This window comes from Vanacampus margaritifer, chromosome 10 (genome assembly GCF_051991255.1).
Source record: "Vanacampus margaritifer isolate UIUO_Vmar chromosome 10, RoL_Vmar_1.0, whole genome shotgun sequence".
Classification (NCBI taxonomy): Eukaryota; Metazoa; Chordata; class Actinopteri; order Syngnathiformes; family Syngnathidae; genus Vanacampus; species Vanacampus margaritifer.
Genome location: NC_135441.1, coordinates 2,900,924 through 2,920,000, shown reverse-complemented (window position 1 = coordinate 2,920,000; position 19,077 = coordinate 2,900,924). Strand labels below are relative to the sequence as shown.

Genomic DNA, 19,077 nt, shown 5'->3' with positions numbered 1-19,077 from the left:
GTATATACACATACACATATATATACACACACACATATATACTGTACATAAATACACACATAAATACACACATATATACACACACATATATATACACACACATATATATATATATATACACACACACACATATATACATATATACACACACACACACACACACATATACATATACACACACACACATATATATATATACACACACACACATATATTTCCACACACACACATACATATATACATAAATAAATTCAAAATACAAATTCATATAAAAATAAATGTTGAAATTAATACAAAAATAAATATATAAATATAATTAAATATCAATCAAATAAAAAAGCTCTGCTCTCACATTTATTTCAGGGTGCAGACGCTCCGTCAGGTCAAAATGTTATTCAAATGAGGGGGGGGTACTCAAGTCCCAAGTTGTGGTACCAGTGGAAAAGTAGTCGTCCATTGCTGGAGCTCTCCATGCAAGCCAGTGAGACTTCCTTGTTCGCTAACCCGCTCACTCTAGGCAATTTGCAACAGCAGAGTCCAACCCAAGACATGTTTAGGACCGCCCCCTAATTTGAATAACATTTTTACTTGACAGAGCCTCTGCAGCATGAAATGAATAAATGTGAGAGCAGAGCGTTTTTATTTATTGATTGATTGATATTTAACTCTATTTATATATTTATATTTGTATTTATTTTAACATGTGTTATATTTTTTGAATATTGTTTTTTGATTTTGTATTTATTTTTACTTTTATTTATGTATTTTTTTTTTCCATTTATATATATTTTTTGTATTTATTTTTAACTATATTTTTTTTTCACTTTTATTCTTTTTTTTTTAAAATTTATTTAGTGATTTATTTCTTTTTAATTTGGGCAGTTTTGGAGTTTGCAGTCGTGAGTTTAAAAAAAAAGTAACAAACTCCACAAACCCAGACAAAAAAATGTCAAGGAAACTTGTGCATTCTTCACATTAGCAAACACCATCAGAATTTTCTGGTTTCTCCCCCTTCCCCCCGCCCGGTTGGGGGGGGGCCCAGCTGGTCGCTCCTCTTAACTCACTGCACTAGTTTTGCACAATACATTTTTAGGGCACATAACACACTTTGGGGGGGAGTGGGGTGGGGTGGAGACACCGTCTCCGCCCTGCAGCTCCCCTCCAAATTTTAATGCACCACACAACTGGGAAGGGCGGGGGGGCATCAGTTGGGGCAGGCCGCAGTATGGAGCAGTGCTGCGGTCGCCTGTCCGTGTGCGGGGGTGCCGCCCGTCCTCCGGTGCCCCCATCTCCCCTTCTGCCCCTGGTGTTCCGTCCCTCCGCGTGGTGGGGTGGGCGCGGGTGCCCTCTCTGCTCCGCTGCCCGGCCCCCTCTTCGGCGCAGATGCCTGGGTGCGGTGTGTCCCCGGGGTCTGGGGTCGGGGACTGGGGGGCTGTCGGTTGGTGGGGGTGGGGGCGGCTTGGTTGGTGGGGGGTGGTGGTGGGGGTGCTGGGGTGGGGAGGGTGTCTGGGGATTTGGGGACCTGGGGGCGGTTGGGGCTGGGTTGGGGTGGGTGGCGGGGGGGGGGGGGGGGGGTCGTGGGGGGAGCGGGGGTTGTGGGCCGGTGGGGTGCCTGGTGGGCCTGCAGTGCCCCGTCCTGCTGCGTTGGGTTGGGGGCGCGGGCCGCGTTGGGGTGGGGGGCGCTCCTGCTCCGGGGTTTGCTCTCCGGCCGGTGGCCCCTGCGGGGCCCGGGGGTCGTCCTTTGGCGCGGCCGCGGCCTGGGGGGCCCTGAGGTGTTGCGCTTGCTCTGTCCTGGCGGGGGTCGACGGCTCCCCTCTTTGGTGGAGATTTTCATGCATGCTAGATCCACCACACCAGCATCTATCGAGATTCAGACACAATTTGTTCTCCCTCAGGTCATTGATTCGGTGGAGGCTGGTGTCTGTGGATCTCACTCTGCTTCGTCTGTCCTTTCTACCTTTCCTCAGTTTTTCCTTTGGGCCCTTGAGGTTTCCCTGATTTGTTGGAGTTTAGATGTCTCTGGGGTTGGTGAAGGTTAGTGGCCCGGTGGGTGGTGTCTGGTCGGTGCTGGGCTTCGCTTTTCTTTCTTTTCTTTGGTCCCCCTTCGGGTCTCCTGGCGGCCCCACGACTCTGGCTGGATTTTGAAGTGTTCGGTTTAGGTGAACGGTATGGGAATTCTAATTTTTTATTTTTTTCTTTCTCACGCACGCACGCACGCACGCACGCACACACACACGCACGCACGCACAAACACACATAAAAAAAAAAAGGGAGAACAATGATGATGACATTTCAAATGATCAATACTGAGATTTCCCCAAAAAAAAAAAAAAAAAAAAAAGAATTTTCTGGTTTGAAGGGTGCCTTCTCCAGACCATCTGTTTCAGCTCTTTCCATAGATATTGAATAAGCTCTAGATAAGCACTTTCAGAACCAAAGTCTTCCTCTTTGATATTCTTGGGTCTTTTTGGCTGTGTTTTAAGTCATGTATCCCATTCCCTGGCTGATCTTGAGGATCCATGACCTGCAGCTGAGACCAAGTTTTCTCACATATTTTGTTCCAGAATATCTAGCCAATTTTGATATTTCATTGCACTCAAGGTTTTTTATTTTTTTGGGTGGACAGAGTTGACTTTTTTTAATTTGTTAAATTTTCAAGTGACCATTGAGTTTTTTTTGTTGTTTTTTTACCTGTGTACATTTTAATAATATAATAATCACTATTGCACATACTGTATTCTTCACATTGGTAATCTAGTAAACCCTTATCACACTTGTGAATTTGTTAAAGGAAAAGGTTGACAAAGGCACATTCTTCTTCTGCTACACAGGGGCCATCGTTCTGGAACAGTTTACTGTGATGAAGGACAGAAAGATAATTAATAGTATCCAAACTGTATCAATTTAAATCACATTGTTTTTTTATCTTAGTGAAAAAAGTTAAATTCCAATTACATAATGTTCACAATATATACATTACTGTACTGTATTTGTGGTAGCAAATTTTTAGAAGTGCAGTACCTTAGTTGAATTTACTGCATTTGGATCCTAAGAAGTCGTTTATCCTGAGTGAATAGAATTTGAACATCAGCATTCATTTTCATTAACCTCAGACCAAAATATGCATCTGTGACACAAGTAGAAAATTACTGGCACACATCAGAATGTACTTAAATCTGTTACTGATTCTCTCTCTGCAACTAGCTTCTCATAACTGGTGAGATCTGTAGGATTTGCGTTTGTTGCGCAATGATCCAGAATTTGGGAGATTGCACACCAACACTGGATAATGGCATCTAGTGTTAATTTTATCCGCAATTTTTAAATTTAGTCTCAGTTTTAGTCTGGTTCCAATCACGCTTGTTAGTTTTTATCAGAGACAACCTCATCCAGTTTTATTTAGTCCATTTTTAGTCAACTATAAATCTAGCATTTTAGTCTTTATTTTAGTCCAAGAAAACACAATTTTCTTTGTCTAGTTTTAGTCAACAAAAACTGTCAAAGTTTTAGTCTGGTTTTAATCAGGACAATCATTTTACCCCTGTATATTTTTTTGTCAGCAGATTATGTTGAACATTTCAGATCTAAAACTATTTCACTTAAAATTTTCTCTCACCTTTTTGATAAAAAACAACTTGACACACAATTACAGTATATCAATAAGTGGCTACTATGGCTCCTTGCTATGAGCTAGTAAATTAGCCATTAGTTAGCTGTCGGATTAACATTATTGTTGGAACGTTATAGCTGTTGGATTAATGTTATGTTATGACTACTGTAAAATTTACTTTTTTTTTTCTTACTCTTTCATCGTGAATGCACCTTCTGTCTGTCCCATGTGTTTTTGCATGTTGCACTCTCTAGCTGCAGATTTGAAAGGGGGTGTTTCCCTATAGGCCTGTTACGTGACAAATTAGTATAGACAAGATTTTACATTAGTATACATTTTCGTCGAGACGAAAATGTATACTGATTTAGTAGTCCCAGTTATAGTTTATTAATGAGGGTTTTAGTCTAGTCTAGTTTTAGTCCGATGAAAAATGTGCGTTGACGAAATTATTTTTGTTTAGTTTTCGTTGACGAAGTTAACACTAATGGCATCTTCATATTAGTTAATCACAGAGGTGTTTCATTGGGTTGAGGTGGGAACTCTGTGTGAACTGCATTATGCACTGTGGTGCAAGTAAATCACATGATGGAACAGCTTATGGTGCTCTCCTTAAAATTTCTCTCAATGCTAGACTCTTGAAATTGTACAAAAGTGTGCTGAATGATAAAAATTCAGGGTAGAATAGGAAACCTAGTCAAACCACTTGAAGTGCCTCAATACTTTAGACCATGTAAGCACATTTCAGTGCCAGAACACCCCGCCCCCCTTTTTTCTGATTGAGTGACGTCAAACAATTTCAAACTTACTGCACTTCATCAAATATGAATGGTCAATGCTATACAAACTTGTGTACCTCATCTTCTGGTGCTGGGATGATTCTTCCACTCATTGGGGCCACTCCTAGCACTTTGGGAGACCTATCTGGCTTATGTGTTCCTTCCAAAACCACAACTATGTACTCTTGCTTGGGATTTTTTTCTAGAGCCTCCCCTAGAGATGGTGTTACTACTTCTACCATGGAGGTATCCAAGTCAACACTTGGTACTTCTGGTAGAGCAACCTCCTCAACTGCGGTTTCATCTGTAAGTGGTTCCGTCGTCTCTTCGTCTACTGGTGACGCCTGTACTATTGTAGGGGATTCCTGAACCACAGATGTAGTTTCTTCAATTGCTGGGGTAGAATCCACTTGTGGCAAAGCTTCTTCTGCCACTACAGTGTTTGGGGCCTCTTCAACCACTTGTGCAGGTACAGTTGGGGGCAGAACATCTTCAGTTGCTGGTAAACACTCTACAGATGCTGAAGCCTCTTCAACCACTGGTACATCCTTTATCAGTAATGGATCATCCTCATGAGCATGTGCCATTATTATAAGCTGTGGGGTCTCCTCAACTACTGGTGCAGCCTCAACAAACACGAAGGTCTCCTCAGCCGCTACAGGCGTGTGCACTTCCTCAACCACTTGCGACTCCTCTACTGCTGATACAACCTCTACTTGCATTGAGGACTCTTCAACTACCAGTGTGAAATCCTCTGGTGTTAAGGATTCCTCTGCTGCGGGTGTGACTTCTCCATGTATTGGCGCCTCATCAACTTCGAGTGCAACCCCCAATGGTGTTGGGGCCTCCTCAACCACTTGTGCAGACTCTAATGGGGTATGGACCTCCTCGACCACTTGTGTTGAAGCTTTTTTAACTGCCAATACAGCCTCCACTGGTGTTGGGGCTGCCTCCTCATCCACCATTGCTGATGCCGTCTCAACAGATTCCATTACATCTGGGGGCAGCAGTACATCTTTGACTGCTGCTTCATCAACAATTTCAGCAGCAGCCACCATTTCATGATCTACTTCAGTTATCTCCTGCATAGGTGAAGCTGTCAGCACCACTGCAAAATAAAGTCCAGCCATCCCAACGATCAATGATGCTCAAGTTTGAACTGAAACCTTCAATGGACAACATTTTATTCTGCAATCTAAATTTTGACCCTAGCTACCTCTGACGCCCTTGGACACAACACCATCATGAAAACGTAAGTAAATAAATTTGGACAAATTTGGACAGAAGTAGTAATCCTTAATTGGATGGCAGCTTTATTTCATGGCTCAATTATAGATAACTGTTCACAGTGCTCATGATGCAGCTTATAGGGATGTAATGATAACGGCAATATTGTGATATCACAATCACAACTGCCACAATATCATCGTCATGTCGCGATATTAAAAAAAGCACATCTGTTAAAAAAAAAAGTCAGGTTGACTTCCATTTGTGCAGTTCTAGCAGCCTCTGGTGGCTAGGTTTTTTTGTGCAGTTAAATTTTCACAAGGCCATTTTTAGCCCTTCTAAATATAAAACCCACGCTAATGGTCAGATGAAGGGGAACATAATATGCTTGTGAACAGAGTCAAAATGTGGAGGAACTCAATGTGTGCGTGCATTAGCAAGTAAGTGCATCAATATTAAGTGTTATTAGAGATTGTAGGTCGTTTATATGCATTGCTGTTATGTACAAATGCACAATTCTGTATTGTGTTTTTTTCCATATGAGCTAAATTTTTTACAATATAGGGACCTTTTTGTATATCGCCAACATCCCCACAATATCGTGATAATTATCGTATTGTGACCTTCACATCGTTATATATCGTATCGTGATGTTTGGATATCCTTACATCCCTAGCATATGCAAAAATAAATATGGTCACATATTGAAAGGTTGAATTGAACACAACATTGAGACTTTAGTTCAGGGGAAAATAGTTGCAGTAATTGCATTAATTGTATTGACAAGTAAAGAAACACACTTTTGGCGGGTAAATACACAGCAAAAAAACAATACAATTATGTTTTTTACCTTGCAAGGTAAAACTACTTCAATGCTTGCATTTCATGTGATCACATTTATTTCACCAATAACTGCAACTAAGCTTACATCCTACAGCTTTAAGTCATTGGATCTGTACAGTAGGTGTCTTTTATTATTATTACTGTATTTGCCATTATCATTCAGCATTATTTACACTTAAAAAAATAGCCATTTTTAGGCAGAGAACTAGGGATTCACTGTTTTAACACACTTCAATAATTAGATGATACCTATCTCTGGGGTAAGGATAAGCGGTACAGATAATGGATGAATGGTTACACGGTCCATTCACAAAGTATTCACAGTGCTTCACTTTTTCCACATTTTATTTCAAAATTCTTTCACGACCCTGTAAAAGAGAATTAGAAATTCATCCATAAATACTTTTTCGTATTTCAATGTTCAATTTGAACATAAATGATAATAGTAATATAACAATAATTAAAAATAAAAAACTAGCAAACATATAAAACGAGCACTTAACACCAGTTTTACATGCTGGGGAAAAAAATGGGAAAAATTCAGGACTTGTGTAGTTTATACTACATGGAGGTGGGACTTCCGTAAGTCGCACATCTGTGCTGTTTCCGGTTACTGTTGTGACGTAATAGGCCCTGTGTAGGGTGCCTCAGTTCTCCAAGTGTATCTCAGAGTGCGTTAGAATAAATGTACATAAGTTATGCTTATGCTGCTCCTGCAGCTGGAAAACAGGAACTGTGCCTTATTACAAGATAGCAGCTGAAACACTGCGAATGAACTGTTAAACTGTTGAAACCTTCAGCGCCAAAAAAATACACGTTTGTATTATTATCTGTATAATGACTCATATCCTTGAAGGTTGCCGCTGTGTGTTTCCCTTCCCACTTTAGAACAGCAACCGCTATGTAACAAGTGAATACCCAATAAAAAGAGGCCTGGGCAGAATGTCCTTCAGAGCGGAAAGGAGATTGTAACGGAGTACACCTTTGTCTGGTTCTCACGAGTAAAAAGAATTTAAACCTCTTGTCTTCCCTCCTTGCCTGTTTATTAAACTTTATACTTAAGCAAAGCAGACATAGTAATGTAACAAAAAAAGTTTTCTTTATTCCATTAAAGAATAAGACTAACAAAATGAAGAAAGTGAAGCGCTGTGAATACTCTCCAGATGTACTGTTTATTAATTTTTTCACAACACTACAACCTTTTAGCAGCCATTAAGCCTAACTTCTGTGAGAATGTGTGTCCCCCTGTGAATTTGATGAGACCTTAGGCCTCAGAGGTAGCTGTGGCCTCCTTAAGTGAGGAAGTCATACCATTACTTTCAGGGTCCTCAGTGGGGACTTGTTCTGTGACGGCATGTGCAGTCTCCTCAACAACTTCGGCCACTTTGATCGCTTTGTCTGCAATGACCTCCACTTGCTGTACGACCACTGCAACCTCTTCTGACATCTCAGCAACAACCTCAGCACTCTCGACAATTATTTCCTTAACTTCCACTACAGTCTCTGACTCACTGTCAACAGCTGCTACTTCACTGGCTTCTTCCGCTGGTTCCTCTTCATATTCTACAACACAAAAACAAGGGTATTAGGCAGCAGAATACTCTAAATGAGCACACATTTCTAGCATATTTTATCACTATTTGAAATGATTTCTCAAGGAATCTGCCAAACAGCCTCACTGAAAGAAACGGGGTGGCTAGTTTAATCGTCGAAATCTGGACATGCTGGTTTCAATAATACCTGTAAGCCAATGAATAAAGCTAATTTAAAAAACTAAAAACTTAGCTTTTAAGATCAAATGTTATAGTCATTTGGAAAGTAGCCTTGTAAAAAACAAAGTATCTTGTTTCCATCCAACTTTTCCCGTCCTGTAAAAATTTATTAGTTGAAGGCACAAAAGCCTTCAAAGAAATTGATAAATAATATACCAAGATAACTAGATTGGTAAAAATTAATTGAAACATTAGCATTTATCAGTTTTGGAAGGCACAGCCAAATGGCAAATAATTTGATTTGTTTAAACTAACTTTAACATTGCCAAAACATTATTTAGACCTGAAAGAAAGTGATGGAAACACGGTTTTGCTTTCCCCATTAAATCTATAATTGCACTGTAGTAACTTTAAATTATTTGGTTTGTATGATATGTGGGGCAACGTCCAACTGAAACTAATAAAAAGTTGAATGAGAAGAGAAACAAGCAGTAGAGCTGAAATTTGCTTGTATCAATTTTCCGATTCAAGAATATACTTTCCAAACCTGAATATAATTTCAGTGACAACAGATTTCACAGTACAAACACCACATGCAAACAGAAAGGATACAAGGCATGGAAGGAAAATAAACTATAGTGGTTGGTAAATGAGATGACAAAGGGTAGAAGCTAAATCTCATTTCTTACCATCTATTTACCAAGCTGTCAGGTTCTCTGTAAGTGATTTGGTTAGTGAGGAAAAACACTTAACAGTTCAGTTATGATGTACAGTATTCCCTCGCTATAGCGTGGTTCAGCTTTCGCGGCCTCACTGTTTTGTAGCTTTTTTTAAGTGCAATTTTGCATGCACTTTTTTTTACAGTAATGTACCTATTTTATAAAACTTATGAAGGCTTGAACATTGAGAATGTTTAAACAATAGAGAAATGTGAGAAAATGTAAATGCCTTGATAAGAAGAGTGTATAAACTGTGTGGCGAGGGGTTTTAGAGCCTTAAAACATTTATAATAAATGTAAAACATAAAGCGAACTAATTCGCAGATTTTATTTGTTGCGGATATTTTTTGGAACCTAACCCCAGCGGAAAACATGGGAACACTGTACATCTTTACTTTTGAAGTGAAAATCCCTCTAACACAGAGGTGGGTAAACTCGGTCCTCGATGGCCGGGGTCCTGCAGGTTTTGGAGGTTTCCCTTTTCCAACACAAGTTGATTGCAATCAACAGGACGTTAACAGGCTTATGCAGAGCTTGCTGATGAGCTGATCAGGTATGCTGGAGAAGGGAAACATCCAAAACATGCAGGACTCATCATGCCCATCCCTGCTCTAACATGTAATCATTAATGCAAAACACAGACCTGTGCTCCAAAAAATTACATTTTTGAACATAAAATCAATCACCAATGATACTAATGATAGACCTCATGAGCTTATATTGGCAAAGTCAGCAGACCACAAACAACTTCAGGCTGGGCGATATGGCCCTAATAATAAAATGTTGGTTGTTTTCCTTTAAAAAAATATATATATATATACCATATCCAAAATTTTCCCCTCTTCAAAGCCTTTTTATTTGACCATTTATGACTGAAACATTTCTTTAATTAATAAATTAACACCATAGCTATTTTTCTTCTCAAGAAGGTTTGTCCTTAAACTTTGTAATCTTCTAAAATGTATTGAAATACTTATGTATTCTTTATAGACTCTGAGTTTAAATTATGTAATGGGGGCTAACATTAAAAGTTTTGCTTATTTCTGCCCCTTCTCAAACTTGCATCTTGAATCATATTGTGCTTTTTTTCTTTCCTTTATTATGTTTTTATTGCTGTGCTTGTTTGACATGAATAAAAACAAATTAAATCATATGACAGAGATGTCTGTTCAGCAAATGTAACAATGAAGCCCTCTACTGGACTAATAAGAGTGAAAAGATTTCAAAACGCGCACGTTCCAATGTGGACAGCATATGCAGGATACTCTAGTGATGGCATAGAACTCGCAGCTCGATGACGACGCATTGTTGTAGTTTGATGGCGTATGATCCAATTCTCGCGTGACTGCGCACGAACCGCCAGTCTGGCAACAACAATGGCGGATAGCCGTGTCGTAGTCGTTTTGCGCAACCTTCTTAGCTTTCTTACGCTTTTACAGGAAAATATTTTGCATCACCCGCCATTGTCACTTCTCCTGTTTGTCTCGCTGATCTGTATATATTACTGGATAGCCCCATACACGCCCGTGCAAGCCGTTGAAGCGACAGGGTGGCCATCTTACTCCTCCCATCTCGCGAGCAGACTACTCTATAAACAATACGTTAACGTAAAGATTAGACATATACAAGGAGTTACGTTGTAAGCGACCTACATCGTTTCGACTTTACGACACCCGTGCCTCGTCCGTAGCACCTTCTTTTTCATTACTTTTCCACAGTAATCATGCCATTTTAAAGTCATTTAAAGTTGTGTTGTTGTTACCTCCAGCAACTGACGTCCATCGAGTAGGTCACCATCAGGCGCGTCACATTTCCGTGTTTAGGTTTGAATTAGCTTCGCTCTGCCGTCTGTCAGCAATGAATGTCCGTGTGGAAACACAAAATATTGGTTCTGACTCTTCCGGGTAGCGCAAATATGTTTTTAAAAATTACCGCACTAAGTATTTTCATGTAAATATTGACTTTAACTAATTTGCGCCAAAAACGTATAAATGTTATATTTTAAATGTTTTTGTGTCCCAAAGACGTATTTGTACGTTTTTATGTTTTTTCTTAATGCTACAGCATACAAAAGGCTTTGATGAAGCCTCTGAACTGCAGAGAATGGGTGAAGCAATTGTAGTAATTACAAAAACGGCCAGCAGGTGGCACCAGAGTATAGGAAATCAACCAGGGCCAAGTTGCAAACAAGCCGATTTACCCACAGTTCTAAACAGACTTTTGAATAATGATGAAACTTAGCTATATTCTAATGTTAATTGCTGCAAATCAGAAACAGATAGAAATGTACTTTTTTTTCTGATGAAAGAAGAGACTAATCGTTCTTTTGGTCGTTTCCATGTTTTTATAGCAATAGAACATAATATTCTGTGGGCCTTGCAAAATCAGTCAAAATCCAGTAAAACAGCTAGGAGCCAAGGGGATTGATTGCTTCAGTGAAAATGGCTGTAAGTTTCCTCCTGTAAACACCATTAAGCATAGAATTTATACATGTATTTAAGGCAAGTTGTAAAATGTCTGAAGTCCTGCTTATGTTTAACAGATTTAAAACATCATAAATCATGCTGTTTCTACTAAGTACTGTCTCCAATGTTCTCCAATTTTTATACTGTAAATGTAGAAAGCCGTATACCGAGAAACGGTTCTTGGAAGGAGTAATATGGCGGCCTTGCGGCTTCAAAAGTCTATTCATTCTTCTTCTACGCTTTCCGTCAACTCCTTGTGGCTGCGCTACAGCGCCACTCCAGACTTGGCATACATTACAGCCGTTAAACGTCCTCAGCATCTTCTTTTGGACACACGCATGTTCTTGAAACGTTTCTGTGTCTACGAGATTTTTTTGTTGTCGAACGAAGCCGGTTTTGCCTCCATGTGAATAGGGCCCAAGTTTTCACTGGCGTCTACAAATACCCGCCAAACAATACCAGATATCCGCAAAACATGTCCCCTCCCCAAAAAGGGTCCGGCAAGAAAAAATGAAAAACTGCATAACAGTTAACATTGCGTAGATTTCCAATGTATCGTTACATCCCTAACAGCCTGTTTGCCTTTTAGTAATAATAATAATAATAATAATAATAAAAAAAGGAATTGAGACAAATAGTTAAATTTAAATACAACCTTAACCACACAGCAAAAGAATTTGCGCTTGGTTTTGTGAAGTGATTTTGATATAAAAGTGCTGAGAAAATGATCGCCAATGCTAAACATTTGAAATAATAATAATAATGCATTGGATTTATATAGCGCTTTTTTATCTAATCAGATACTCAAAGATGCTCCACAGTGGTTGCATTATTTGTACACTCACACATTGACACTGTGGTGGCGGTAAGCTTAAGTAGCCACAGCTGCCCTACGGCCCCTCCGACCACCACCAAATATTTGCACCTTCCATACACCAGTGTTAGTAGCACTGCCCAAGGACACAACGACACATGACTTGGGGAGAGCGTGGATCGAACAGACGACCTTCTAGTTAGTGAACGACCGTCCCTACACCCTGAGCCACGGCCGCCACAAATAGAGCGGAGATATTGTATCAACAAAATGCTTCAGTGGAATTTTTTTTTTAAAGATTGATATTAAAAGGGAAGTCAAGTAAAAAAAAAAAGTAATTCTTAACATTCATATGTTCTATGCGGTGCCACTAGTCTAAAGAATAATGGAATGTAAGATTAATTCAACAGCAAAATCCACCTATTTTTATCCATCTCATAGGGCTGCCATTTTTCCATTTGCTGTAGACTGAAAATGACATCGCACCGCCTACGGGCTCAGCTTGATAGTGTCACATGACCAAACACAGCAAACAGCGCGGAGCAGCAGCACAGCTGCAGCCGCTTGCAGGCACATATTGTTATTCTACCTAGGACAGTGGTTTATTATGGGATTGCTTGCGGAGCAAGCAGGCACATATTGTTATTCTACCGAAGACAGTGGATTATTGTTGTTATTATGGGACTGCTTGCGGAGCAGCAGCTTCGCGCGGCGCAAGCAGGCACATATTGTTATTCTACCTAGGACAGTGGTTTATTGTTGTTATTATGGGACTGCTTGCGGAGCAGCAGCTTCGCGCGGCGCAAGCAGGCACATATTGTTATTCTACCTAGGACAGTGGTTTATTGTTGTTATTATGGGACTGCTTGCGGAGCAGCAGCTTCGCGCGGAGCAAGCAGGCACATATTGTTATTCTACCTTGGACAGTGGTTTATTATGGGACTGCTTGCGGAGCAAGCAGGCACATATTGTTATTCTACCTAGGACAGTGGTTTATTATTATGGGACTGCTTGCGGAGCAGCAGCGAAGGCACATATTGTTATCCTACCTAGGACAGTGGTTTATTTTTATTTTTTATTATTCCAGCGATTTTTCGGCTAAAATGCGGCCCGTACCGTACATCGCACCGGCACAAATGAGGTATCAAACGATGCGGCTCGATCTGACTCGCTGCGCTTTTTCTAAGAATTCCCAGTTACCATGGCGACGCTATTCCCAAAAAACTCCCAAATTAACTCCCCATTGGGAATGAATGGGAAAAAATCACACTTCAAGCACCTTTTTCCAAGACACGCTGCGCGTGCATACGTTATCCGACCGATACGAATTTTAGCTCATTTTGTAGGAATTTTTCCCATCTTTAGCTCAGTGTCGAAATCTTTTTTAAGGAATGAAAGCTCCCCCCCAGTGCGGGTTCAAAGACAGTGGCTGAATTAGCTTTCTCACACACTCTGTTGGCTAATTAGCCATCCAGTTCCGGGAACCAAATAGTGTATTTGAAAACATTTCACTTCAACTCGTCACCATGGCCACAATCTTTTCTCACTAGACGTCAAATTCTCACATTTTGTAGTCACGAGTGTCTTCTTTCAGACAAACTAACTTTTATTTGGCTAAGGTGTCATTTAGTACCTTTATTTTCCCTTTAAGCTCGGACAAGTCGGACCAACTCGCCTATCTCTGCCATGTTAATTTCAGGCGCCTTCCTCTCTCCATTTCTGATAAATCATAAGTTTTCAACCTGCTCTCATTTGGTCATTTTTTATCCGATTAAGAAAATGAGAACATGCTCGTGTTCCCCAAACCCTTGCTGTTCTAACGAGCCATTTCTTGAATCTGTATCTTCAACCGTTAAGTCGTGAGAGGCTCTTCTTTGAGGTGTGCGTCTCTCATTCAATCTCAATGCAATGTGGGTGCGTGACGTCACTTCAACTCGTCACCATGGCCACAATCTTTGCTCACTAGACGTCAAATTCTCACATTTTGTAGTCACGAGTGTCTTCTTTCAGACAAACTAACTTTTATTTGGCTAAGGTGTCATTTAGTACCTTTATTTTCACCTTGAGCAAGAGAAGTCGGACTAATTCGCCTGTCTTTTACATGTTAATTTCAGGCGCCTTCCTCTCTCCATTTCTGATAAATCATAAGTTTTCAACCTGCTCTCATTTGGTCATTTTTTATCCGATTAAGAAAAGGAGAACATGCTCGTGTTCCCCAAACCCTTGCCGTTCTAACGAGCCATTTCTTGAATCTGTATCTTTAACCGTTAAGTCGTGAGAGGCTCTTCTTTGAGGTGTGCGTCTCTCATTCAATCTCAATGGAATGAAACCAATCTTGACGATAGTTGGGTGTGGTCTTCTCTCGTTTCCCTGATTGGTTCGTTTTCTGCATGTCTGTGCTGTGGCCAATGAGAGACGCTTGAATGACACTAATTTAGAAGTTTGTCTACGACCTACTCCTCCCATTTCATCTCGTCTGAGGTAAGTTGCAAGGCAATTGTTTGTAGTCTGGTGAATAATGCTAAATAAGTGTGATTTTGCAAGTTTTCCCCATCCTAAACTACATCACGTTAATACTGGCGATGTATTGAAACGTATTTGATGTGTTTGAACGTTATGTTTTATGCTGCTGTTTTAACAAGATTGGAAACGTTAAGTGCTAGAGATGGTAACCTACATGCTAGCTGCACCTGCTAGCGCGAGCAAAGAGCTAGCAGATGTTACATTAAAGTTTTAATGTGCAGTAAAAAAAAACTAAGAAAAGTTTGAGTAGGCTCTAAATCTCAATTGTATACATCTCTCGTTGCTACAATATACAGTAAGGCTTTTGTCTCGTCTGTCGTCGACGTGGGGGGGGGGGGTTGAGTGGAGTGTCGACGGTGTAGCGGAGCGGCGCCAATGAGGGATTTCGGAAGTGTACGTTTTTAATGCTTCATACACATCTGAGATTAACTACAAATTTGATCTTGAATCTTTACTTTTGACTTTGTCATGGCAAGTTTTTTTTCTTTGCTGTAGCAGCATGCCGCGGGAGGGGAAGCGTTCAGAGGCAGCCAAGCGCCAATGGAAGAAGCTGGACCTTGCTGCTCTGGAACTGAGCCCAAACAGCGCACCCCAGCATGTACTTTACCTCTATTGAATTCTTTGTTAATGTGCAATACACAATATTTCAGCCTACAAATACAGAATCAGGCAGAAAAATTAGCTTAAAAGCCTTGTGTAAAAAGCAGTCTGTTTATGCAAGACACTAGTAGTAATGTTAAAAAATCCTTTAATAAAAATGGACTACCAACGTGTTTCAACACAAGCTTGTCTTCATCAGGGCACAGTTTTACGAATATAGAGTGTATGACATGTGATTTGTGCAGTGCTTTATTCATGTCAAAATAATTCTGAATAGAATTTTGATGAAGTCTGTTTTCTACAATATTTCAAATATTCTAAGAAGTTTTCAAACTACTGATGTCTAAAATAAACTCACTAACATTGATCAAAAACTTGTGAGATGCCTATCCTGGACACAGATATTTCACATGTTATATTTAATAACTGCAGACCTGGTCTATTGCATGACTGGGAGGAACAGTTGAAATGATAATGTCAAGCCAATAATTGTTTTAACACTTGACAGTAGTTGGAGTACATTACATTTATCAGTAGATGGTGCTGTTGTGAAGTTAGGCTGGTACAATCTGCTGCCTTTTTGCTCATGTATTTGATCAGAAAATTCTACCAAATTTGATCAATTGTGACTGTATTTCAGACACAAACAAAAGTATCAGTTAAGTCCTTGAATCTCTTTCGTGATTAATAATTTCATTAATAAACCTGGCCTGAATTAACATCACTTGTATGTACAAAAGACCTGGTCAATTTTTATTGAAACTAACTTAACCATTACAACCTATGTTTGCTTTTTATTCTGCATTAAGGTGACTGCACATGCCTACAATTGTAATGTCTATGTTTTAGGTGTCCTCTGTTGGTGCCAAGGCTCTGGTACCAGGTCAGTCATCATTTTATTTTAATTGCTTCTGCAGCAGTTTTACAATCGATTATTTTCGAAATTCCAATATTTTGCAGGTTCATATACACTCAAAGTGTAACTTGTACTGTGCTTTGTCAGCAATTTAAGTTGTGAGACTTGACATGGTATTCTGTGTGTGCATCATTTTAGGCAGAGGCACTGGCTGGCGCCACAGAGTTCGGGAATGGCCAGTTTCAGCTGTGACTGGGCGGAGGCACAAACTGGTCATTCCATCACTGAACCAGGACAACAAGGTATGTTTTATAATAAACTGCCTGTAAAACAAATTAACCTTCATTTGTCTTTTTTTTTTTTTTTTAAATACTTAAAAAAAAAAAAATTCAATGACTTCTTCTTTTTTTTTTTCTTTAATAGTTTGTCCTGGTTGTTGGTGACTCCCACCTGCGAGCCATTGCCGATGGGGTTGTGAAGCTGCCGGAGGGACATTTCTCTTTTGGCGTGATGTCCACCCCGGGTGCCAGTGCCTCCGAGTTGCGTGCTGAGGTGCTGAATGCTGTTCTGCCTCGGTCACCCGAGGCGGTCTGCATTTTGGCTCCCAGCAACAACTTGGGCCGCCCCATCGCTGAGGCAGCGACTGACTTTGGCCAGTTCTTGCGCACCGTCTGCAGCCGCTGGCCCAACGTAAGTTCACACATTTCCTTCATATAGTTCATACATTTACATTTCAAGTATGTACTTGCATGATATGTCAAATATGTTCTGTTTAAAATACATTTCAGCCTTTTCCCGTAGTTAAGCAGTTGATGAATATTAATGAAAGTTCATTTTGCTCCAGATGTATATTTTACTTTTTTAAACTTTGTGCAGGTTGTTGTCCTGGACTTCCCCCCTCGTCTGACCGTCGAGCTGGCCCAGCAGGACCTTTTACGCCAGGAGTACCACCGGGTGGCAGTAATTATGGGTACGTTCCATGTTGAAAATTGTTTTCACACACAATGTTCTACTTTTCTTTACGTCACCTCCTGATCTGATTTTTGTGTCTCAGCGGGACTCTTGAACTAATAATGTTTTTTTTCTTTGTTACTGTAGGTATTCGCTACCTATCTGTTGCTGGCCACTTCCCGCTGTCACAGCTTCACTTGTGGTGTAGAGACGGGGTAAGTACATTAGTTGTTGCAAAAAACAAACAAAAATTTTATTAGTGCTCCTCCTATCAAAAGTATGTTTGCAGATATATAATATTTATTTCTGATCATGTCTGGAAGGTACACCTCAGTGACAGCGATGGGATGCCGGTGCTTGCGCGGTTGCTGTGGGATGCTGTCAACATGCGGATGGAGAGGACTGCTTTCTGATAAATCATAAGTTGCAACATGCTCGTGTTCCCCAAACCCTTGCCGTTCTAACGAGCCATTTCTTGAATCTGTATCTTCAACCGTTAAGTCGTGAGAGGCTTTTGTTCAAGGGGTGCTTCTCTCATGCAATCTCAATTGAATGTGGGGCGCGTGACGTCTCCAAGTCAAATGTGCGTGAGTGAATGTGCATGTTTCTTAAAGGGACAGTAAGATACTTTTAGTTGATGTTGATTATAGTTAACGTCCACATTTCTTGACCGATTCCAGTCGTTTAAATTTTAAACTGTTCAGCTCATTTACATTTTTTTATGAACAGTAAGATACTTTTAGTTGATGTTGATTATGGTTAACTTCCACATTTCTTGAGCGATTCCAGTGGTTTAGATTTTAAACTGTTCAGCTCATTACCAAAGAGTCAGCAGTCCCATTCAAAATTTCCGCGGGAATTTTTCTAGTTTTTTATGGGACTGCTTGCGCGAAGCAAGCAGGCACATATTGTTATTCTACCTAGGACAGTGGTTTATTTTTTATTTTTTTATTATGGGACTGCTTTGCGAAGCAAGCAGGCACATATTAGTATTCTACCTAGGACAGTGGTTTATTTTTCTTGTCGTTATTATTATTATGGGACTGCTTTGCGAAGCAAGCAGGCACATATTGTTATTCTACCTAGGACAGTGGTTTATTTTTCTTGTTGTTATTATTATTATTATATATTATTCCAGCGATTTTTCCGCTAAAATGCGGCCCGTACCGTACATCGCACCGGCACAAATGAGGTATCAAACGATGCGGCTCGATCTGACTCGCTGCGCTATTATTTTTCTAAGAATTCCCAGTTACCTTGGCGACGCTATTCCCAAAAAACTCCCAAATTAACTCCCCATTGGGAATGAATGGGGAAAAATCACACTTCAAGCACCTTTTTCCAAGACACGCTGCGCGCGCATACGTTAACCGACCGATACGAATTTTAGCTCATTTTGTAGGAATTTTTCCCATCTTTAGCTCAGTGTCGAAATCTTTTTTAAGGAATGTAAGCTCTCCCCTCTGTGCGGGTTCAAAGACAGTGAGCAAACAGCAGACAAATAGCCTTCTCCCATTGTTGTGTATTGCAAGTGCCAGAGTGGAGCAATTAACTTTAGAGTGGCGGGAACAAATAAATGTACTTCCAAAAGTTTCACTTCAACTCATCACCATGGCCACAATCTTTGCTCACTAGACATCAAATTCTCACATTTTGTAGTCACGAGTGTCTTCTTTCAGACAAACTAACTTTTATTTGGCTAAGGTGTCATTTAGTACCTTTATTTTCACTTTATGCGAGGACAAGTCGGATGAACTCGCCTATCTCTTCCATGTTAAATTCAGGCGCCTTCCTCTCTCCATTTCTGATAAATCATAAGTTTTCAACCTGCTCTCATTTGGTCATTTTTTATCCGATTAAGAAAATGAGAACATGCTCGTGTTCCCCAAACCCTTGCCGTTCTAACGAGCCCTTTCTTGAATCTGTATCTTCAACCGTTAAGTCGCGAGAGGCTTTTGTTGAAGGGGTGCTTCTCTCATTC

At 40.2% G+C, this 19,077-nt stretch overlaps 3 protein-coding genes across 4 annotated transcripts in view; 1 reads left to right on the top strand and 2 right to left on the bottom strand.

Moving 5' to 3' along the window:
- The window catches only part of LOC144058729 (uncharacterized), a 3,400-nt gene extending 1,299 nt beyond the window's left edge, over window positions 1-2,101 (bottom strand). The window contains exons 1-2 of the mRNA XM_077577196.1: window positions 1,958-2,101; window positions 1-1,860 (exon numbers count right to left, since the gene is read on the bottom strand). The exon at window positions 1-1,860 is cut by the window's left edge and continues 1,299 nt beyond it. Coding sequence (XP_077433322.1) covers window positions 1,205-1,834 — 630 coding nt within the window. The 5' untranslated portion in view covers window positions 1,835-1,860; window positions 1,958-2,101 and the 3' untranslated portion in view covers window positions 1-1,204. The remainder of the gene's footprint in view (window positions 1,861-1,957) is intronic.
- Window positions 2,102-2,174: 73 nt separating this feature from the next.
- The window catches only part of LOC144058728 (uncharacterized), a 55,409-nt gene continuing 38,506 nt past the window's right edge, over window positions 2,175-19,077 (bottom strand). For both annotated transcript variants that reach the window (XM_077577193.1, XM_077577194.1), the window contains 4 exons: window positions 7,768-8,019; window positions 4,464-5,494; window positions 3,022-3,065; window positions 2,175-2,855 (listed from right to left, as the gene is read on the bottom strand). In XM_077577193.1, coding sequence (XP_077433319.1) covers window positions 3,033-3,065; window positions 4,464-5,494; window positions 7,768-8,019 — 1,316 coding nt within the window. In that variant the 3' untranslated portion in view covers window positions 2,175-2,855; window positions 3,022-3,032. The remainder of the gene's footprint in view (window positions 2,856-3,021; window positions 3,066-4,463; window positions 5,495-7,767; window positions 8,020-19,077) is intronic.
- LOC144059473 (uncharacterized) lies at window positions 15,032-17,216 on the top strand. Its single transcript, XM_077578594.1, has 6 exons — window positions 15,032-15,287; window positions 16,139-16,172; window positions 16,344-16,447; window positions 16,569-16,835; window positions 17,022-17,115; window positions 17,200-17,216. Exons 1-6 carry the CDS (start codon window positions 15,189-15,191, stop codon window positions 17,214-17,216), a joined length of 615 nt encoding a protein of 204 aa, XP_077434720.1. The 5' UTR covers window positions 15,032-15,188.